General features: G+C 47.2%; 1 protein-coding gene across 1 annotated transcript in view; it reads right to left on the reverse strand.

The window, feature by feature from the left end:
• The window catches only part of eys (eyes shut homolog), a 204,334-nt gene that overhangs the window by 5,229 nt on the left and 179,557 nt on the right, over window positions 1–19,548 (reverse strand). Inside the window, exons 44-48 of the mRNA XM_062520401.1 lie at window positions 16,627–16,799; window positions 11,063–11,245; window positions 9,654–9,820; window positions 8,612–8,756; window positions 5,923–6,097 (exon numbers count right to left, since the gene is read on the reverse strand). Coding sequence (XP_062376385.1) covers window positions 5,923–6,097; window positions 8,612–8,756; window positions 9,654–9,820; window positions 11,063–11,245; window positions 16,627–16,799 — 843 coding nt within the window. The remainder of the gene's footprint in view (window positions 1–5,922; window positions 6,098–8,611; window positions 8,757–9,653; window positions 9,821–11,062; window positions 11,246–16,626; window positions 16,800–19,548) is intronic.

The raw sequence follows: 19,548 nt of genomic DNA on the forward strand, positions 1-19,548 counted from the left end.
TCAACCTACAGACTGACAACATCTACGGAGCTCTCTGGATTTGTCCTTTCATTGAACCGTCATTCCAGTTTCACCATTGAACTAGATCATACTTAAGCAAAGAGGATCTCGCTGAATGTGTTGCCATAGATACTGTATCGAGGCATTCAGACAACGCATAACTATTTAAATGAAATGTGCATAATTAAGTCATAATATATAGATCATAAATGTCATATAAGTTATCACACATCGTGCACAATTAATGCAAAAGTTAATGGGTCAATTAGTAACCCACTGGAGCATATCGTGGGGCACATCACCATGTATCTAAATCCCCCCTTAACCTTAAACAGCCTAATGGAAATGGCAGGTTCTCATCTGAAAGTCAAGTCAGAAACCTGGGGCCTCATTTATAAAACTTTCTTACGCACAGATTTGATCTAAGACCGTGCGTACGCTCAAATCCATGCCAACGCTCAGATTTATAAAGACCGTCTTTGACGTGGAAAAGTGCTTATCTCCACGTCAGGTTCCAACCTGACGTACGACCATTTCCTTGTGGTAGTGCCAGGGTACTGCAAGTAATCTGAGGTCCAAATGCGATGAATTCTCAAAATTCCAAGAAGACCAACGATCTCATGTAGTTCTCTACCATATGCATGATCAATATCAGCAGAAGTTGTAAGTAGTAAGTATAGAAGTTGAAGTTTTAACTAATTCTTACAGGTTGGAAAAGGAAAGTGAAAAAATCCTATAATATTGTAGTGGAGGCTAAAAGTGGAGGCTAAAAGTAAGTAAACGCAGTTTATTCACCCCAGGCATTTCAAAAATAGAGTTTATCAACCTCTCCAAAGACGTATTAACCTATTTCAACTTTTAACATTGAAAAAGCACACTGTATTATCTGCATTCACAATATGAACACTCATCAACACGAACCATTTAATCCACCAATCTTGAATTTCCCCTTGGGGATCAATAAAGTATCTATCTATCTATCTATCTATCTATCTACCTATCTACCTATCTACCTATCTAGCCTATCTATCTATCTATCTATTTTATAAACACTTGATAATATCCTCTACCATAATCAAACATATTCTGAATGCGTTATGAAACGGCGCATTACCGTGATCACAGAATTCATGGGTTACCCACTTCTTATTTTACTACTACACCCGTGCCATGCCTAGGCTATATCTTATCTATTTCATAGCATTCAAAAAAGCAGGCAGGCCATAAAGTCATCTATACATTTAATGTTCCCATCGATATTGACCATAAAGTGTCCATTTACGCTTGTTTAGAAGAGGGAAATATGACTTGCGTTCATGATATTCCAAGCTCCACAACAGAAAGATAATATTATAATGTAGGCTATATATGGACAGGTATTTTTCAGCATCTTTACATCGCAAATAGACATAAACTATAGATAGATAGATAGATATTTTATTGATCCCCAAGGGGAAATTCAAGAATTTGGTGTTAACATTCCATTCTCACGGTAATTGCATTGTTGCCTTTATCAAACGCACGCACAGGCGCATTACCGTGATCACAGAATTCATGGGTTACCCACTTTATATAAAAATATATAAAGGTAAATAGACATAATCTATCCTCTGAAAAGCAGAGTTTTGCATCTTCATAATTGCGGCCGAGTTGCAATGAGTTATAGTGTGGGTACTTGATCTGCATGGGTTACTAGATCTGCATGCGTCTGATTGCATAGCCTGTGTCTGATGGCAGTGCCCAAGACCAGATGGCAATACGTGGATAATAACAATTAGGATAATGCAGGCTAAAATATAAAAATATATAAAGGTATAGGCCTAAAGGTCACTGGACATTCTTGAAAGTAAACAGTCGCTGACATCGATATTGCTTGAATCCCGACGCGCAGAATGAATGAAGAATGACCGGTGAACTACTTATACTATTCGCTATACAGTAAAAACATAGCCTATCCATAAACGTTCGGTCTACATGACATACAGTATCTCGCTTATAATGTAGTCCGCCGTAGGCTACATGGGCAGTATCTAACACTGGGTCATATTGGAAACGCCATACTGTACCATAACGTATAGGCCTAAATTAGTATGATGTACTGTAGGTATTTCCGTCCTAAGGTAGCCTACTATGTTCTATTACCAAAGTAAACCTACTACATTTGCCACACATTGCCTACTACATTACTGCAAGCAGAAGGAATAAAAGCAAGCAGAGGACAATGGACATGGATGCATATTTCTTTCCAGAAAGCGCTGCTTGGAAAATTATAATTAATTATTCGAACTAACAGCGCATACACATAGGTTAACATCAGATGGCATAGGCTAGGCCTTTACAGTTTTCAATATATGTATTTTAGGTACAACTCAGCCATTGATTGCATTAAAGCCTATGCTAATGATATTGATGAGGGGGCGTGTACAAGGCGGAGACCTAAAATCACCCGGCTGCGCACACATTCACGTTCATTTGCGATTTATAATGGCCACATCTGCAAGAGTGGCGTACGCACGTTTTTTTGTGCGTACGTTCGTTTCTCTGAATCACACGTACGATCATATCAGAAATGATCTAAGATCAAATGAACGATGGTTTCTACGCGATACTTTTATAAATGAGGCCCCTGGTTCATGGCTTAACTTCTAACATACAGCACAGAGCTTTTAGCATAAATGGAATGAGACTAGATCAAAGGGTCAGATTGTCCACCACAGCTCCCACAGATGCGCAGGTCTTGTGGTCAGTAAACATGAAACAATCGGCTACTTGGGAACACAATTCTACTTAATTAGCCACTGACACGTACAACTGAAGTTAATGAGGACACGTTATCTGATAATTGCTTGAGCTGAGGGGAGACAATGTTATTAAGCTTAAGAAAACAAATAAGATGCATGGCCAAGTAAAGACAAACTGAACGCTGAGAAAACACACATTCCACCAGCTGTAATATGCCGTGAAGAGCTTAATTTCCAGAGTTTACATCCATTTTAAAGGATTCTGTAGGGTTTTATGGCAATGATAAAGCATCTGCGTCAAGAAAATCTGGCCAACTTATGCTGCAAATTACATTAAAATGACAGCCCACCTCATTTCATTTTTTTTCGCAAACGTGTGCAAAGATAAACTATATGCTCATAAATAACTGCAGGTGCATAATAAACACACACACACACGCTAATGTGATCATTTTAGCATTTACATACATTAGCATCTAAACGATGACATACAGTAACAGTCTGACAAAATGCCACCATCCATGTTACTTCGGCGCGCTCATCTCCATGTGCTAACACAGAGCAAATCAGCGAGTGGCGCGAGACACTCAGACACCTGCGTCTCCCCTCTGCCTCTGTCTCCTGGGCTGTCCGGCGGTGTCCAGTCCTGGCTGAGCCTCTGTGGTGATTGATCGGTGATTGATGTGGTAACCACCCCTGCCTGTCACTTTGTCACCATGTTTAAGCACAGTCTATCCCTCTTATTCTTACAGGCTGCGCAGAGAATAGCATTGATGAGCTGAGGGAGTGTGTGTGTGTGTGTGTGTGTGTGTGTGTCTGACATATGGTATCAAAGGAGAAATCCTGCACATTTTTCACATAGATCTCTGTTTCTCGAGGTCACAAGCACAGTCGGTACAAAAAAAAATTAAAAAATCTACTTTATAAATATCAACAGCTAGTTTCAACACCTGAAGCAACAACGCAGCTGCAGTACAGCACTACACTCTGGGGGCATGAACACAGGGGCTCACACACACATGCCCCCAGAGTGTAGCGCTATAGCTGCCTGCCTTTAACGCCTCATCAGAGGCTCTAAGAGGAGCCATGAGGTCTCTGGCTGACTGGATCGTGTAAAACTCACCGCTGTTTCTAAAACTATCTGATCTGAATAAGGACTGAAGCCCAGTGAAGTGAGTTGGACTTCATCGCTCAGTGTGAAGGCAGCACAGATGTTGGGAACAGTGACTGTAACCTCCCTCTCTGATTACAACAGGCTTCCTTTAAGTCAGAAAACAAGTCTGTGTCAAGCGATTAACAGACCGAATATCTTTATCAACCTTGGCATGACTGACTGCAATCTGCATGAGTGAAAAAAAAACAAAAACTATAAAGTCCAACATCCACGGTCTGACACTCCAGAGCTATTAAGGACAATTCCGCAAGAATAGCACCTGACTGATAACCCGCTAAAGACTGGCACTCCTGTTGAAGGCAGCAGCATATGGTGTGAAAATGAGCTGCTTCCTGGTCTAACTTGATATACTCCAGAGGGTGCTCTAGCTAATCTGGAGCAGGCTGGAGGCAGCCACCTGCCATAATGCATATTTGACTCCTCATCTCCCGTGTCGTTAATCTCCGCACTACACTACCGAGGTGCACTACCGCACGACTACACTACAGACTCAGGCTGAGGAGACGGCTCAAGACTCAACGGGGCAATTGCTCTGTGGCTAGTTTGGTGTTTTAACATGGGTTTAAACTGGAGTTGGAGTTTGAAACCGTGTTAAACTCCAAACTAGTAGGGACAGAGCAATTGCCCCAACGGGACCAAAACTGGTTCCATGCTCTTTTTTTCACCCCACATTTGAGGCCAGTATCTTAACGCTCACAGTAAATCATACGTGTGGAGTTATGAGTAATGACTTGAGATAACACAATGTAGGAGTTCAATTTGAACCCTTTTTACCGCAAAGGGACTAAGGGAGGTACCACAATTTGTCGAGAACTGAGTCATGCTCCTGGACGCACTGAACAACGAAGCTAGTGCAGGTGTTCCGGGCATGCATTGACAGGGACAAAATATAATATAACAGAACATAATACAATATAATACAATATACTATAATAAAATATACTAATGTAACATAATATGATATAATATATAATATATAATAGTGTAATATCCCATGTATCATCCACATGGTTTGGAAGCCATTATTCTAAGGTAAAGAGCTACATTGTGTTGCTTTAACTTAATTATTTAACACTTCTGTGGAAACCCTGCACAGACAAATAGCCAGGAGATGCAAAAATGCAACATTTCTGCTATTTTTCATCACAGTATGAGAGAGAGAAAAAAACAATAAAACACTAAATAACGCTATTGCCTTTAATCATAAGCCTTATGTCTAGAATATGCTGAGAAAGTAGCAAGCATTGCATATAATAATTTCAGTCTGTCTAGTTTATTGAACTTGTAGCTGTTTTTTTTTTTTTTTCGCTTGCAAATCTGTGGCTTTATGTAATTTTATCTTGCCGCAGGGTATTGCTTTTAAAGCTGCAGCTAATTGGACAGGTGGCTGCAGAGAAGCGAAGCGATGCGCCACCTTCATCAGCATGTTTATCCCAATCATTAGTGCTATTTATACATCCCCATGCATGCTCAACACCCACCACCAGAGCGCCACCTTTACATCTGCATGGTGACCGCCATGACATCAAGAAGCATCGACGTGATGCCAACGAAAGCACCAGAGTGTGCAAGTGGAGTTAAAGGTACAGTATAGTGTATGTTAGTGGAGATAAAAGTATGGTGTATGTTAGTGGAGTTAAAAGTACAGTATAATTTAGTGGAGTTAAAGGTACGGTGTATATCAGTGGAGTGAAATGCACGGTATATGTTGGTGGAGTTAAAGATACAGGTGTATGTTATGGGGTTAAAGGTTTGGTGTATATTGGTGGAGTTAAAGGTTTGGTGTATGTTAGTGGAGTTAAAGGTTTGGTGTATGTTGGTGGAGTTAAAGGTTTGGTGTATGTTAGTGGAGTTAAAAGTACGGTGTATGTTAGTGGAGTTAAAGGTTCAGGTGCAGTCACTTTCCTCATTCCACTGTCTTCAAACTCATACACAAAACAATCCTTGGAAGCGAGGGGGTGGAGGGGGGTGGAGGGGGGGGGGCACAGATGAAGTCCATATACTCACTAGACAGTGGAGCCTGCGTCCACACACACTCCTCCGTTCTGGCAGCGCACCAGGGAGCAGGGGTTGACCCCACACTGGCCCACGCTGCGCCCGCTGATGGGGTGGCCCTCCGGCTGGCCTGGAGCTCGGAACCGGCCGTCTCCTCTGGTCCGAAATTGCAAATCAAATATGCAACCTTTTACGGTAATGGAGAGGAGATAGAGAGAGAGAGAGAGAGAGAGAGAGAGAGAGAGAGAGAGAGAGAGAGAGAGAGAGAGAGAGAGAGGCAGAGAGAGAGAGAGAGTGAGGAGGTGGAACTTGGAATCCATACATCCGAGATAGAGCTTAAATTTTTCATCACTGTCACGGCAATACAGCAGCCAATGACTTACAGCATTATGTCGGCTGAACAAAAGGGAACAAAGGGTTGAAAAGAGGAAGACGGCTGTGTGTGGAAGCCTTGCGGAGGGATGAATTACATTTCAAATAAAGGTGCCTTTATCTCGCTGGTTGATGGCTAATGACATGTATGCAAATCCACATCTATGCAAATCAAATTATTGATCACACGGCTCGCTGTGTTCCTGTGAACCAAAGGGCCCACTGATGGCTTTTTGGTTCAGTGCTTCAGACGGAGAACCTACATTAATTGAGAATAATGTTTTTTTCATTTCTCCCCCCCCCCTTCCCTTCCCTCCCCCTTTCTACATGACCTGACTTTGCACAAAAGCTTTGTGCCACGCATGACTTCACCTCAAAAAATCCGCCGCCGTAACCTTTTTCGAATTCTAATCCATCGCTTTTATGAGTCCCTTCTTTATACGGAGGAAAAGGCAAAGACAGAGAAAAAACATTCAACATGCACAAAAGAAAGAAAAAGCTGCTTCATTCCACATTTGTGGATGTATCAGGCTTGAAAACACAGGGGTGTCTCTCGGCAAGGCCTATTGACTCTTTGCAATCAGACTCAACTCTCTCTCTCTCGTTCTCTTTCTCTCTTCCTTTCTCTCTTTCTCTCTCTGCGTTCGCCACATTGGTCATTCATGCACACAGGATATGGGGGAAAATGTCAAGCTGGCCTATGAATATTCATGTAGGGATGGCTTGGACTACCTGCTCTCGGCGCATAGAGGCAGGCACCCCTCCTGGAGCACTGTGCCTACACGTGCGCATACACACACACACACACACACACACACACACTGGTGAGGCTGAGAGGCGCAGGGGAAGAAGGGTCCAAGTGGGCGAGGAGCTGACTTCCCTTCCTTCCGTTCCGTTCCCTCCTTTAGATTAAAGCGCAGAGGTGACTGAATGTGCGGCGGCTCACTTGGATTTGGGGTGATAATGGAGGACATGTCATCTGCGGTGAGCTGTCTGGCGTGGGGAGATGGCGGCGGTGCGAGGGAGAGGCGAGGGGGGGGGGTTGCCGCAGGTGAGGAGCGGGGGAGCGTCCGAGGTCAGCTCTGGCGGGGGAAGGTAATTACATGTGCTAATGCCTCTCTCTTCAGGCACGCGCCGCGTGATCTGCTCCAACCGATGATCAGTCACACAGCCGCCGACCGGCTGCAGTGGAGTGGAGTGGCAGTGTGGCGGCCATTGATAACAGGCGCTAAAGTGCATTATCAGTTCTTTTGCCACCCGGTCGTCACAACAAGAGAGGCCTGGAGGGCGGCGGCGATCCGATTAGATCCCGTTTTTTTCCTCCCCGGTTGGTTAATGCCTCCCCTGCGGCAGCGCTTGACAAGTGGGAGAGGCGCGCAATATAGCGCTACAGCAGCGCGGAGCGCCGTGTGTTGTTGCGTCGCGCGCTGACAGCATTGTGGCCTTTATTATTATCGAGTGAGAGCTCGCGCAGACAGATCTTAATCTGTTACATGGAAATCGCAAGTGATGATTACGTCTGCTGATGGCAAAGCCCAGACGATTAGTCCCGCCATCAAATCGGAGCGCAATTGTGCGGCCCCCCCCCCCTTTTTTTTTTTTCCGACTTAAGCACCAAAACATTTCACGGCAATGAGCTCGGGCCGATAATAGCCGTGGTGAGGCCGCCCGCGAAATTCTGATGCAATTCCGCGCAGTTATCATCATTACGGGGCCGTGGCGTCGCTAATGGCGACTGGGGCCGCGCATCAAGGGCTTGGCGGCGCTCGGCAACCGGGGTCACGTGACTGCCCAGAGGTCGTAGAGCGCGCGTGCGGAGGGGGGGGGGATGCGGCGAGCACGAACGATGCTGATTATAACAAAAAGATGATCTGAATGCCGGCACCCTTGTCTGGCTGACTTATGGGGGAGGGAAATCGATTTGCACGCGAGAGCTTTGCTTTACTGGGCCGGAGTGATTAAGGGGGGCACAGGCACAATCAGCGCACAGTGCCGCCTGCGCTCCCCCCCGCCCCCCCACCCCCCCGTGTGTTTGATTAAAGAGCCGGGCCCAGAAATATGTGAGGCGAACGAGAAATCCATTCCAGATGAGTCTAGACCCGGGCCTCGGGTGCCACGCCTCGACATGGCAGATTATTCTTTTTATTTGTTCCTTTATCGACTTCACTTCCAGCTGGGTCTCTGTTGTGTCTCTCTGTGTGTGTGTGTGTATGTGTGTGTGTATGTGTGTGTGAGTGTGTTGTTAAGAGACTTGAAGAAAGCCTGCATGCATATGATTATATACCCCAAAACATAACGCTAGCCGATTCATCAGTGTATAGCCCTTTACCTTGGAAGCCGTTCTGGAACCTCGCCCCGACTGGCAGCAGTTCTGGAGTGTACTCGTTGTATCCTCCAACGTAGAATTGACTGAAGGTGTTCAAGCCAGCCAGTTGCCCCGGAGAGGATGTTGTCTTGTTTTTTTGGCCGTCAACCTTAAACAGATATTGGCATTATTCAACACGAGCACTGACAAAGGGATTTAAGCCCTCTGATGGATCATGAGGTGGAAAAACAACAATAATGTGGCGGCAGAGAAGGGGCCTAAGAGAGGCTCTCTCCTCCCGGGGCGCCCGCAGACGTCTGAGAGCTGTTCAATAAGCTGTTCACACTCCTCGCTTTTTTTCTTCCTTTCTTTCTTTCTTTCTTTCTTTCTTTATTTCCCCAAATTTTTTTTGTACCCTTCCAGAGTAATCCTTGCGGAGAGTGGCGTGTGCAATGGATTTGTCATCACGGCGGCTCCTTTGAGCCTGTGTAGCACATCATGTTAGGTCATTCACCAAAGGAAGGTATGACTTGAGTAGTTTCCCATTTCATCTATCAGTGGAACTCCAAGTGCCAAACTGGGTCCACTTGGGCCTAATAGAGGCTTTGAGCTCACAACAGAATTGGTCTGGCTGTCATGTGGTTTTAAACGAAGCAGAGAAACAAGTTCAATGACTTCCTCAGTGGGTGTTTTGGATTTGGGGATTTTGTGCTCTGATGCTAATCCTAAAAAATAACATCATCAGACCTGATAGATATACCTGAGAGATATACAGTATATAACATTAGAGAATTAGCCACAATGCTAAAATGACTTTAACTGCTCTGAGAGGCCTAGTCTTACTTACAGTAGCTATAGTCCCTGGTAGAAACCAATACTCTGCAACCAACGACCTTCTTCTCCACTATTAAAAAGTCTCAAAAGTTTGCTAGTTTCCAAAGGCGTGTGCGTAGCGCATAATGCTGCAGCACATAAATATGGCCGCTATGAGAGTTGACGCTGATGAATGGAGCCCGCTGCTGACAGAGTAAATAATGTCCACTTCAGAGCCCAGCCACAGATCTACCTTGAGCCAGCCGGTGCGCAGGTATCTCCCAAAGCGCACGGTGTGGATGGTGATCCGGGGATTGAGCCGGTCACTGACGACCGTCCCCACACCTGAGCCCAGGTTGAACTTGTGCACGACACGTCCACTCCGCACGCCCAGCACCACAAAGTCATCTCCGTTTATACCTTTCAAAGAAAAAGCAAACACACCCATACACACACACACACACACACACCCATAAACACACACAGGCACAGACACACACACACACACACACACACACACACACCCATAAACACACACACACACACACACACACACACAGAGACACAGACACACACACACACAGACACACACACACACACACACACACACACACACACACACAGACACAGTCACACACAGGCACAGACACACACACACACACACACACACACACACACACACACACACACACACACACACACACACACACACACACACACATACACAAGGGATTTCAAACGATGAAAACCTCGGCTGAGTTAGTCACACGAGTTGATAAACGCGCCGTCCCGATAACATCACTCACGCTCTCCTTCCGCTCGTCCGTCCTCGTGGCAAATGTAAAAATTAAACCGAGCTGATGACTCGACGACGGCAATTTATCAGACCAATTATCAGGTGAGTTTTGGGCGTTTTTCATCTTTCTTTATGATTTCATCCCGTTTGATTTTGTCCTCTACTGTACTGTGCCACCCCCCCCCCCCCAACACAATTGCTTCATTATTCATGCCGCTGTCTCCTTCTCCCAGCGCTGCGATGAATCACCCTAAATTGTAATCCCAGGAGGGGCCCCTCCCGACGAGCGGAGGGATGAGCGGCCGCGGCGGAGCTGGGCTCGTATTCAGCTGTCTGTCTTTTGATTAAACCGCCGCGCCGCCACTGACATGGCAGTTCAGCGCCACGACGCTCCACCTTAAAGAGAAATGAAACGACGTGAGGGAGGTGAGACAAAAAAAGAAAAAGACTCCAGTCTGAAAGCTTAACAGCGTTTTTAATATCTAATAAGATATCGTTTTTGTGTGTGTGTGTGTGTGTGTGCCTGATGCAGTTAGTATCCGCTGTCATCTCTAATGAGCCAAACTACTTTTTCAAATAGTTTCCGTGGCATCCAACCACTTTGCAACGAGTTAAGAAATAACGCCGACTAATTAGTGTCTAGTTGCTGTCTCCTAGGAGACCAGAGGTCAGGGAGGAGCTCTGCTCTCCAGATATCATTATCCACTTCATCCCAAAACAATCTCCAAACCCACATTAGCTTCCTTTTTATTTTTCATTTTTTATATCCACTTGCGAGACTCTTCCGGGGACATTTTTACCCCCCCTCCCCTCCCGTCTGAGTGTGTGAGTGGCCTTCCAGCGCCGTCTTCTCTCTCTTCTCTCACCTTGTCCCTTCTGCCCGGAGTAGAGGATCAGGTTGTTCTTCATCGCCGAAATGTTGTTGGCGAGAGTGAGCTTGAGCTGGAACTCGTAGAAGAAGTTACCGCTGGGGATAGGGGAGTACGCCATGAAGGAGGTGTATCCAAACTCATCTAGCCCACTGAACCGGGGCCGGGTGATGTTGATGGCTATACAGAGAGAGAGAGAGAGAGAGAGAGAGAGAGGGGAAGACTTCTTATTCAGAGTATTCAGAGATGTTGACACTTGTGTTACACAGTGCATGGAAAGCAGTTTGGAGGAATAGATAGCTAACAAATGAATGAATGGATGGATGGATGGATGACAGAATCAGCTTTTAAGGTAAAGCAATTACGCTGGAGAATAAACTACTACTGTACACCTGAAAGGCTGTCCTCCAGATGGCACCATTGACTAAAGCACGGCACAACACAATAACCCTTCTCTCTCTCTCTCTCACACATCCTCCCTCCCTCTCCCTTCCCCCTCCCTCCTTTTCTCTCTGTCTTTCGCTCTCCTCTCTCCCTCTCTCTCTCACACACACACAGACACACACACACATTATTAATATAAATGATCTCGTATAAAGGGTGATTTCCTGTTTTTTTCACCCTCTCTATGGGTCCAGTATTAGCGGAGGGTTTTGCATTGGATAATGGCACAATGGAACATGTATGAGGGGCAGCTGAATCGTTCCGCCACTTATTAATGCGGACCTCTCTGACACACTAACTCTCTAATTTTACACAAGAGCTTTTCACTCCGACAACCAGAACATCATGTAATCCTGTGATTTCTGGGAAAATAAAGCGCGGCCCATTGTCCTGCTCACGCTCCCGACTTAATTTCCCCGGTCGACTTGTCTTCAAGGGCTGTGTGGAACGGCTCCGTGCATTCGCAAAATAACTAATATTTTCTCCCAGCCTCCTCCTCAAACCCATCCACCCACCCATCAACACCGCCCCCCATCATCCGGCCGCCCCCACGGACCGTGGCTAAATACAGCACTTTTGAGCTCCGCTCTGTGTTCTCTCTGTGTTTTCTCTCTCTCTCTTTCTCCCTCTCTCTCTCTCTCTCTCTCTCTCTCTTTCTATTTCTCCCTCTGCACTGTGGTTCAGTTTGCTCTCTGCTGAATTATTTATGCCTTTTGAAATCGGGGTGTTATTATTTAGTCGTGTTGTATTTGCTCAGTGCCTAATGAGCGTGGGGGGGAAGAAGTTGATGTGTGTGCGTGTGTGTGCCATGTGTGTGTGTGTAGTAGGGGGGGGGGGGGGGGGGTGGCTGGTTGCGTGCGGTGCATGCGTGGTTCCCGTCTGCCAGAGCAGGGCGGCGGCAGCAGCAGCGGCGGGTCCGTTGAGGACGACGTGCTCCCTGCTCGCCCGGCTGTGACGTCGGCCCCGACTGTTTGTGCTTCAGCTGCCGCCGCCACCGCCGCTACTGCTGCTGCTGCTGCTGCGCTGTTGTCATTACAGAGGACTCTCCGGCTCTAATGACTGAGCTCAGGTTACATACATACTATCTGAGTCAACTCCAAGGGAGGTGCAGCGTGGGGGAGGGGAGGAGGGGAGGAGAGGAGGAGAGGAGGAGAGGGGAGGGGGTGGAGGAGAACAACACATCCAAACAGACCTTGGGAAAACAGCCTCTCATGTTGGCCTGCGATCATACTACATCTTTTTTTCCCTGCAGGTTGAAGAGGATTAAGGGTACAGGATAAATCTTGAATTAAGACGTCGCCGCAAATCCCGTAATCTTTTCATGTGAGAGATGTTATAAATCGATTTGACAGAGGAAACCGCCGTCGTGCCGTAGCTGTTATGGTGGCAGAGCAAATGCACGCGCCTATTGAGGAGAAATATATGAAATTTGACGCATGTAATTTTGTCACAGGTGTGCTACAACTACCACTAATTCACACACAGCCCGCCTCATTATGCATAATCATGGGTGCGGGATTCCCACGTTCGCAAAACGCACTCTTCAAAGCTGGAGCTGAAACACTGACTGAGTATTTCTGTTTTGGGAACAAAAGTGCCCTTGAACAAAATGGAAGATCTCCTCCTCAAGCAGAAAATCTCAGTGCTGGCTCAAATAGCAGGGCATGCAGAGGAAGCCACAGAGTACACTACCAAGAATGGATCACATTGTAAACAGCACACACCCACACGGCTGAAGGCAAACAGCAAGCTAAACATTACTGGCCGCTTAAAGACTACAAAGAGTTTTATTAGCCTTTGCGAGTCATTCTGCCGGTTGGCACACAACTATTGAGCATCTTTGCAGTTGTTTGCCTGAGGCTCTGAGCATTGCTGCTCAAGCTGCTATTGGTTCAGACAGTCAGTGCCAGAGCCAGTGAGTAAATGAAACGGCCCTACATCCAACTAACCACCTCCTCCCCCCTCCCCCCACCTCCTCCCCCTCCCCAGCCCAACGTATGAAGGAGCCCTGTGGGCGATGTTTGGCCTCTACGGTTCCTGTTTTCTGTAAACAGACCGTTTTACCACCGATCAATACACAAACAACCATCAGACTATTTCAACAACTGCCATCCGTCTGCGGTTTGGGCAGGGACTGCTGTCGGACTCGGGCCCGCGCGAGCCAGCGGAGAGCCGAGCTCGCCCCCATCACCGAGCGTTACGCTCCTGACTTTTACATAAATTGTGCGTCGCGAACACTCCCTGACCGAGCGCGGGTGATATATCGACGGGCCCCCACCGCCGAGCGCGTTGCTGGAGACTAACTTATCAAGAGTCCTGGATTCCGCCCACTACGACTGGTGTGTGTGTGTGTGTATTTGTGTGAGTTTGTGTGTGCGTGTGTGTGTGTGTGTGCACAAAACAAAAGGAAAAAAAAATGGCCTCGGACATTATTTCCCCCACAATAGCCCCAAATGACATTTTAATCCGCGGAGCGGTCTGACGCCAGGCGCTCTGATGAAATGAACAGAGCAGGAAGTATTATGCGCTCCGCATGTTAGATTGTTGCCTGGGCTGTGCGGGCGGTGGAGGAATACCTGAACAGATGTGCTATTAGTCAGGATTGGGCTGAGGCGCACACAGCAGGGGAACTGGGTTATTTGGAAAAGCATCATTTATGCAAATGGAGCCTTTTTTTTGGAGGATTTGGGGGGGTGTGGGTGGGGGGGTGGTTCTGTGACGAACACTTCTGCCATAACGTATGGTAATGTTACGGATAAAAACTCGGCACAAAAAATGTTTCCGCAAATGTTATTGGAGACTTACTGTAGGAGAGGGCATGCAAAGTCTATTCTTCTGTTGTTTTGGAGGTCTTTCCTTGCTGTGTTTTTGATACTTTGGTGGGAGGCCACACACACACACACACACACATAGCCACCCCAGCACAGAGCCAGCCTGTTCATTATCTATCAATATACTGTATGTTCTATCCTCCCAAACCCTAATGATTCTGAGGGAGCGCCTAGAGAATACATGATGTGTGACTCCTGTGTCCGGGCCCTTTGAGGCCACACGATGAAGGCGGCACGCCACGCACGGCAGATGAAAAAGGTGACTAAATGACTGGTTAAAAACCACTAATTAGCCTTCCCTCACTTAAAAGCAACGTCAGCCAGAGACAACCAATGCCAAAGAGCGAGAGAGAGAGAGAGCGAGAGAGAGAGAGAGAGATGGAGAGATGAAAACAGAAATAAAGGGAAAGACAGAAACATAGAGAGAGAGAGAGAGAGAGAGAGAGAGATAGAGAGAGAAAATGCATACAGTAGAAGGCATTGGGTGAAAAAAAGTGTCATTAAAGGAAGCTCTGAACATTCCAACTGCAAGTAAAAAAAAAAAAAAAAAAACACACACACACACACACACACACAGCGCGAGGAGAGGTATGGAGGCCTGGTAGGTGATCAATATTGACTCTGATGTTATCTGATGTTATCGGGCTTTAAATTCAAATGTCAGCCACGCTCAGCGTGACACTGGGAGATTAGAGGACTCTATTTGGAGACGGGCCGCACCACGGCTGACGGGCAGGGGGTGGACGTGGGTGGGTTGGTATGTGTGTGTGTGTGTGTGTGTGTGATGTAGGTGGGTGGGTTGGTGTTAGTGTGTGTGTGTGTGTGTGTTTGTGTGTGTGTGTGTGTGTGTGTGTGTGTGTGTGTGTGTGTGTGTGTGTGTGTGTGTGTGTGTGAGTGTGTGTGTGTGTGTGTGTGTGTGTGTGTGTGTGTGTCTATGTGTGTATGCGTGTGTGTGTGTGTGTGTGTGTGTGTCTGGCCGGGGTGTCTGCATGGCGAGCCAAAACAGTCCTTCTCTTCCACAACTAATTAGATGACAGCAAAATAAAGGGGCGCGTGGTGTGGGTTTGAACTCCTCATCTCTCCCTGTATCTGTCTCTTTTTCTGTCTCATCCCCTGCCTCTCTCTATCTCTCCCTCTTTCCCTCTCTCTCTCTCCCTCTTTCCCTCTCTCTCTCTTTTTCTCTCTCACCCCCTGCCTCTCTCTCTCCCTCTTTCCCTCTCCCTCTCTCTCTTTTTCTCTCTCATCTCCTACATCTCTCTCTCCCTCTTTCTCTTCCCCCCCCCCCCCCCCCTCTCTCTCTCTCTCCTGCTGCTCAACTCTCATTTGGATGTAAACTGTGTTAATAATGGCTAGCTTGTTGTGGAGCTCATGGCAGGACTGCAGCAGCGGTGCAGAACAGAGGAGCTTTCTGGAGGTATTAAGGTGAGCCATAGTGATGATCAGCAGGGTATACAATAAGAGAGTTACATATCATTTCATCAGGTAGACTTCTGACGAGCTCTAATGTAAGAGCTAGAAAGACTTCGCCACTGCAAAACCCACCTCTCAAACACCAGGATTTGATCGTCATGCCCGACTGATAACCAAAGTGAGACATTCAAAAGAGGAGAAAAATAATGTTGGACAGAGAAAGAAAATAAAACCTTGTGCAAAAGAGATGTGCCACAAATGTTCTAGTTAGAACTGTATCGTAGCCAATATCCCTTTCTACCTTGCGTCTCTTGAGGTTCTATTAGATGGAGATCACAGCATGAGAACTGTGCTCTGTCAGTTTAGGAGATCTGTGAAGGCTCTCGATGAAGGGTGGGGGTGGCACAGGGGGGTGAGATGAGGGGTGGTGGTGAACAGGGGTGGCACAGGGGGGTGAGATGAGGGGTGGTGGTGAACAGGGGCGGCACAGGAGGGTGAGATGAGGGGTGGTGGTGAACGGCGGAGAGATCCGTGAAAGCTCTCGGGGGTGGCATAGGAGGGTGAGATGAGGAATAGTGGTGGTGGTGGGGGTGGCATAGGAGGGTGAGATGAGGGGTGGTAGTGGGGGTAGCACAGGAGGGTGAGATGAAGGGTGGTTGTGAACGGCGGAGAAATCCTTGAAGGCTCTCGGGGTGAGATGAGGGGTGGCAGGTTCGTAGGAGTGGTGATGGCGGGGGTGGCATAGGAAGGGTGATATGAGGGGTGGTGGGTTCGTAGGAGTGGTGATGGCGGGGGTGGCATAGGAAGGGTGATATGAGGGGTGGTGGGTTCGTAGGAGTGGTGATGGCGAGCGGGCGCAGAGTTACGGGCACTTACCGTCCTCACACAGGAGCCCGCGCCGGCCGTACGGGCACACGCACACGGCCTCGGTCCGCGACTGGGGCACGCAGGTGCCGCCGTGGGTGCACGGGCTCTGGGTGCAGGCCGTGAACTGGCACAGCTTGCCCGAGAAGAGCGGCGGGCACAGGCAGGCCCAGTCCTCCACGTCGCTGAGGGCACACAAGAGGGGAGAGGAAGAGCAAACACATAAACAAATAAACAAACAAACAAACAACCAAACAGACAACCAAACACCAAGGAGACGATTAAGGACACTAGAGGAGGCCGTCGTGCTTTTGGCTGTTGGATCACTGACTCTCTGACTTTGGGCGGTCATATCACTCAGACATTCAGAGCGCTGCAAACTGAATATACAAACCCAAGGCAACAGACAGGACAGAGACGACAAAAACAAACCTGAAACAGCGCGGTGGAAAAGTCCCTCGTCTACAGAGTTCCACAAGAGGCATAATACGGCCACTATTCAGGGTGCATCAAAAGCACAGTCCTCCAAGTCAAGGTCAGGCCATCTAAACGGATAGATAGCGAAGGGCACCACTAGTCAATGGGATTTGGCGTCTGTGGATTGACTTGAATAACAAGCGCCGCCGCTGATGGTCGCTGACGTCACAGGGGCTCTTTAAGCAGAGCATACCAACGTTTACTTCCTGTCTTCCCGTCCTCCCTCTCCTTCCCCCCCCGCCTGCTCTTTCCCTCTCTCTCCCATGCGACGGCTGCTGATTGGAAGTGTGGGAGTATTAATGCATGCAGGATTCGGGAGGAACCCGGCAGAAATTCCGATCCATCCTTGCCTTTCTATTCGTATTCCTGCGGTTTATCTCGAGCTGAGTAGAGGAGGGTGGGCCAGCATGATAAGTAATATTCAGAGAAGTGTGCATGGCTGTGTGTGTGTGCGTGTGTGTGTGTGTGCATGTGTTTGTTTGTGTGTGTGAGTTTCTGTGTGTGTGTGTGGTGGTGGGGGGGGGGAATTCATAAGCGGCTGTAAGATGCACACATTTTTCAAAGGTATAATATCAGATACAGGAAGTACTGGAAGGGTTTCAAATCCATAAATTAATAATGCGCTTTGAACAGCTGCTCGGTGGGTATGCGTTGTGCTTCTCTAGAGCTGGATTCTAGAAATGAAATATTTACAGACTGTCGCAGGACTTCAGCGATGCTGGTAATGACTGTCTTCACAGGCTGCGTGCTTGCGAGTCTGTATAAATGTGTGTGTGTGTGTGTGTGTGTACAGTATGTGTCTGATTGTGTGTGTATTGTGCATATGTGTATGTGTTTGTGTGTGTGTATGTGGGTGTGTATGCATGTGTGTGTGTGTGTGTGTGTGTGTGTGTGAGAGTGGGTGTGTATGAGAGTGTGTGTATGAGAAAGAGAGAAAGAGAGAGAGAGAGAGAGAGAATGTGTGTGTGTGTGTGTGTGTGTGTGTGTGTGTGTGTGTGTGTGTGTGTGTGTGTGTGTGTGTGTGTGTGTGTGTATGTGTGCGTCTTCATGAGTGTGACTTTAGGAGGGTTCAGCAAAAGAGCGCTTTTGTAGAATATGTGGAAATGTTTGCTTTACTTGTTTATTATTCTCTGTGCTGAAAATTGGCCTATGAGAACGATTAATAAGTAATGTCTGTGCTGCGAGTAAAAGCACTTCACATGGATATAAACATTTCAACTGATGATCCAAAACCCTTGTGCATACCAAGCACAGTGAGTGAGAAATGCAGAGGATCAACAGTGGCGGTCAAAACAGAAAAAAATGATTCATCAAGAAAGAATGAAGCGCACGAAAAAAAAGAAAGATGTTTAATTTCCTCGCCCACGAGGTGCCAGACCCTGACCTGAATTTCGACGGTTCCGTGAGAGAAGCCGTTAGCAGCGTCCCCAAGGAGGGAGCAAGTGGTTTGTCACCGCCTTTAGGACGGTAGGGGGTAATGACATAGCGGGCTACCAGATTAGCGCCGTGTTTCATGCGCTACATGCAAACACATCTGTTTCCATGACTGATTGCACTTCAGCGAACGCACTTACTGGCTTGGAAGTGGATATGCAGAGCGGGGGGGTGAAGAGAGAGAGAGGGGAAAAAAACAAAAACAACAGCAAAGGAAGAGAGAGCTTGTGTCTCCTCTGTTGCACACGGCTATCTGAGCACAGAAGCAGATGAGACCTCAAAAGAACCCTTTAACAATACCTGAAATAACTCCAGAATACATCATAAAGGGGAAAGGGGGAAGAAAAAAAACAACCATTAGCAGACTCTGACCTCAATTGTAACCTTTGATACGCCACGTCAACTATAACACAGTGCAAGTAAAGCTGCCACGGCTGAGAGCCAGGGATTGAATCAAAAGCAGAAGAGCTAACTCCTTGTGCATGTAACATTCTCCCCATTTGGAAATTCAGAGTTCAGATTTTTCAGGACAGGTGGAGATGTGCCAAAGAAAGCCAAAAGAAGAGAGTCTAGCGCTAACCTCCAACGCCTCTGAGCCTCTACTCTGGGGCCAGAGTGTGGAGGTGGCCGGTCTCTGCTGCACAGTTCACATCTAAACTGGGTCAAACGCTGTTGACGACGTATGTATTTCAGGGGGTGGAATAAATGACCTGTCACACAAGCACTGCCCACACACTCCTTCAGAAATATGAACATTATCATAGCTAATGTGATAACAGAGAATAGGTGGTGGTGCTGGTGGTGGCCGGGCTTAGTTTCGCTGAGCAGGATCTCAGCGCGATGCCATTTTTGAATAATTAAATTGGTAATAATAAGAAGAGGGAGACAATTAGTGGACAAAGGGTCAGGGAGGAAATAAGGAGGGAAGGAAGGCCACAGACTGATGACACTGGCAGTGACCACATGCCTTTCAGTTTTGTTCAAGCCAATCAGAGAATTATTAGCGGGCAGAGTCCCTCCACC

Source organism: Sardina pilchardus, chromosome 18 (genome assembly GCF_963854185.1).
Source record: "Sardina pilchardus chromosome 18, fSarPil1.1, whole genome shotgun sequence".
Lineage (NCBI taxonomy): Eukaryota > Metazoa > Chordata > Actinopteri > Clupeiformes > Clupeidae > Sardina > Sardina pilchardus.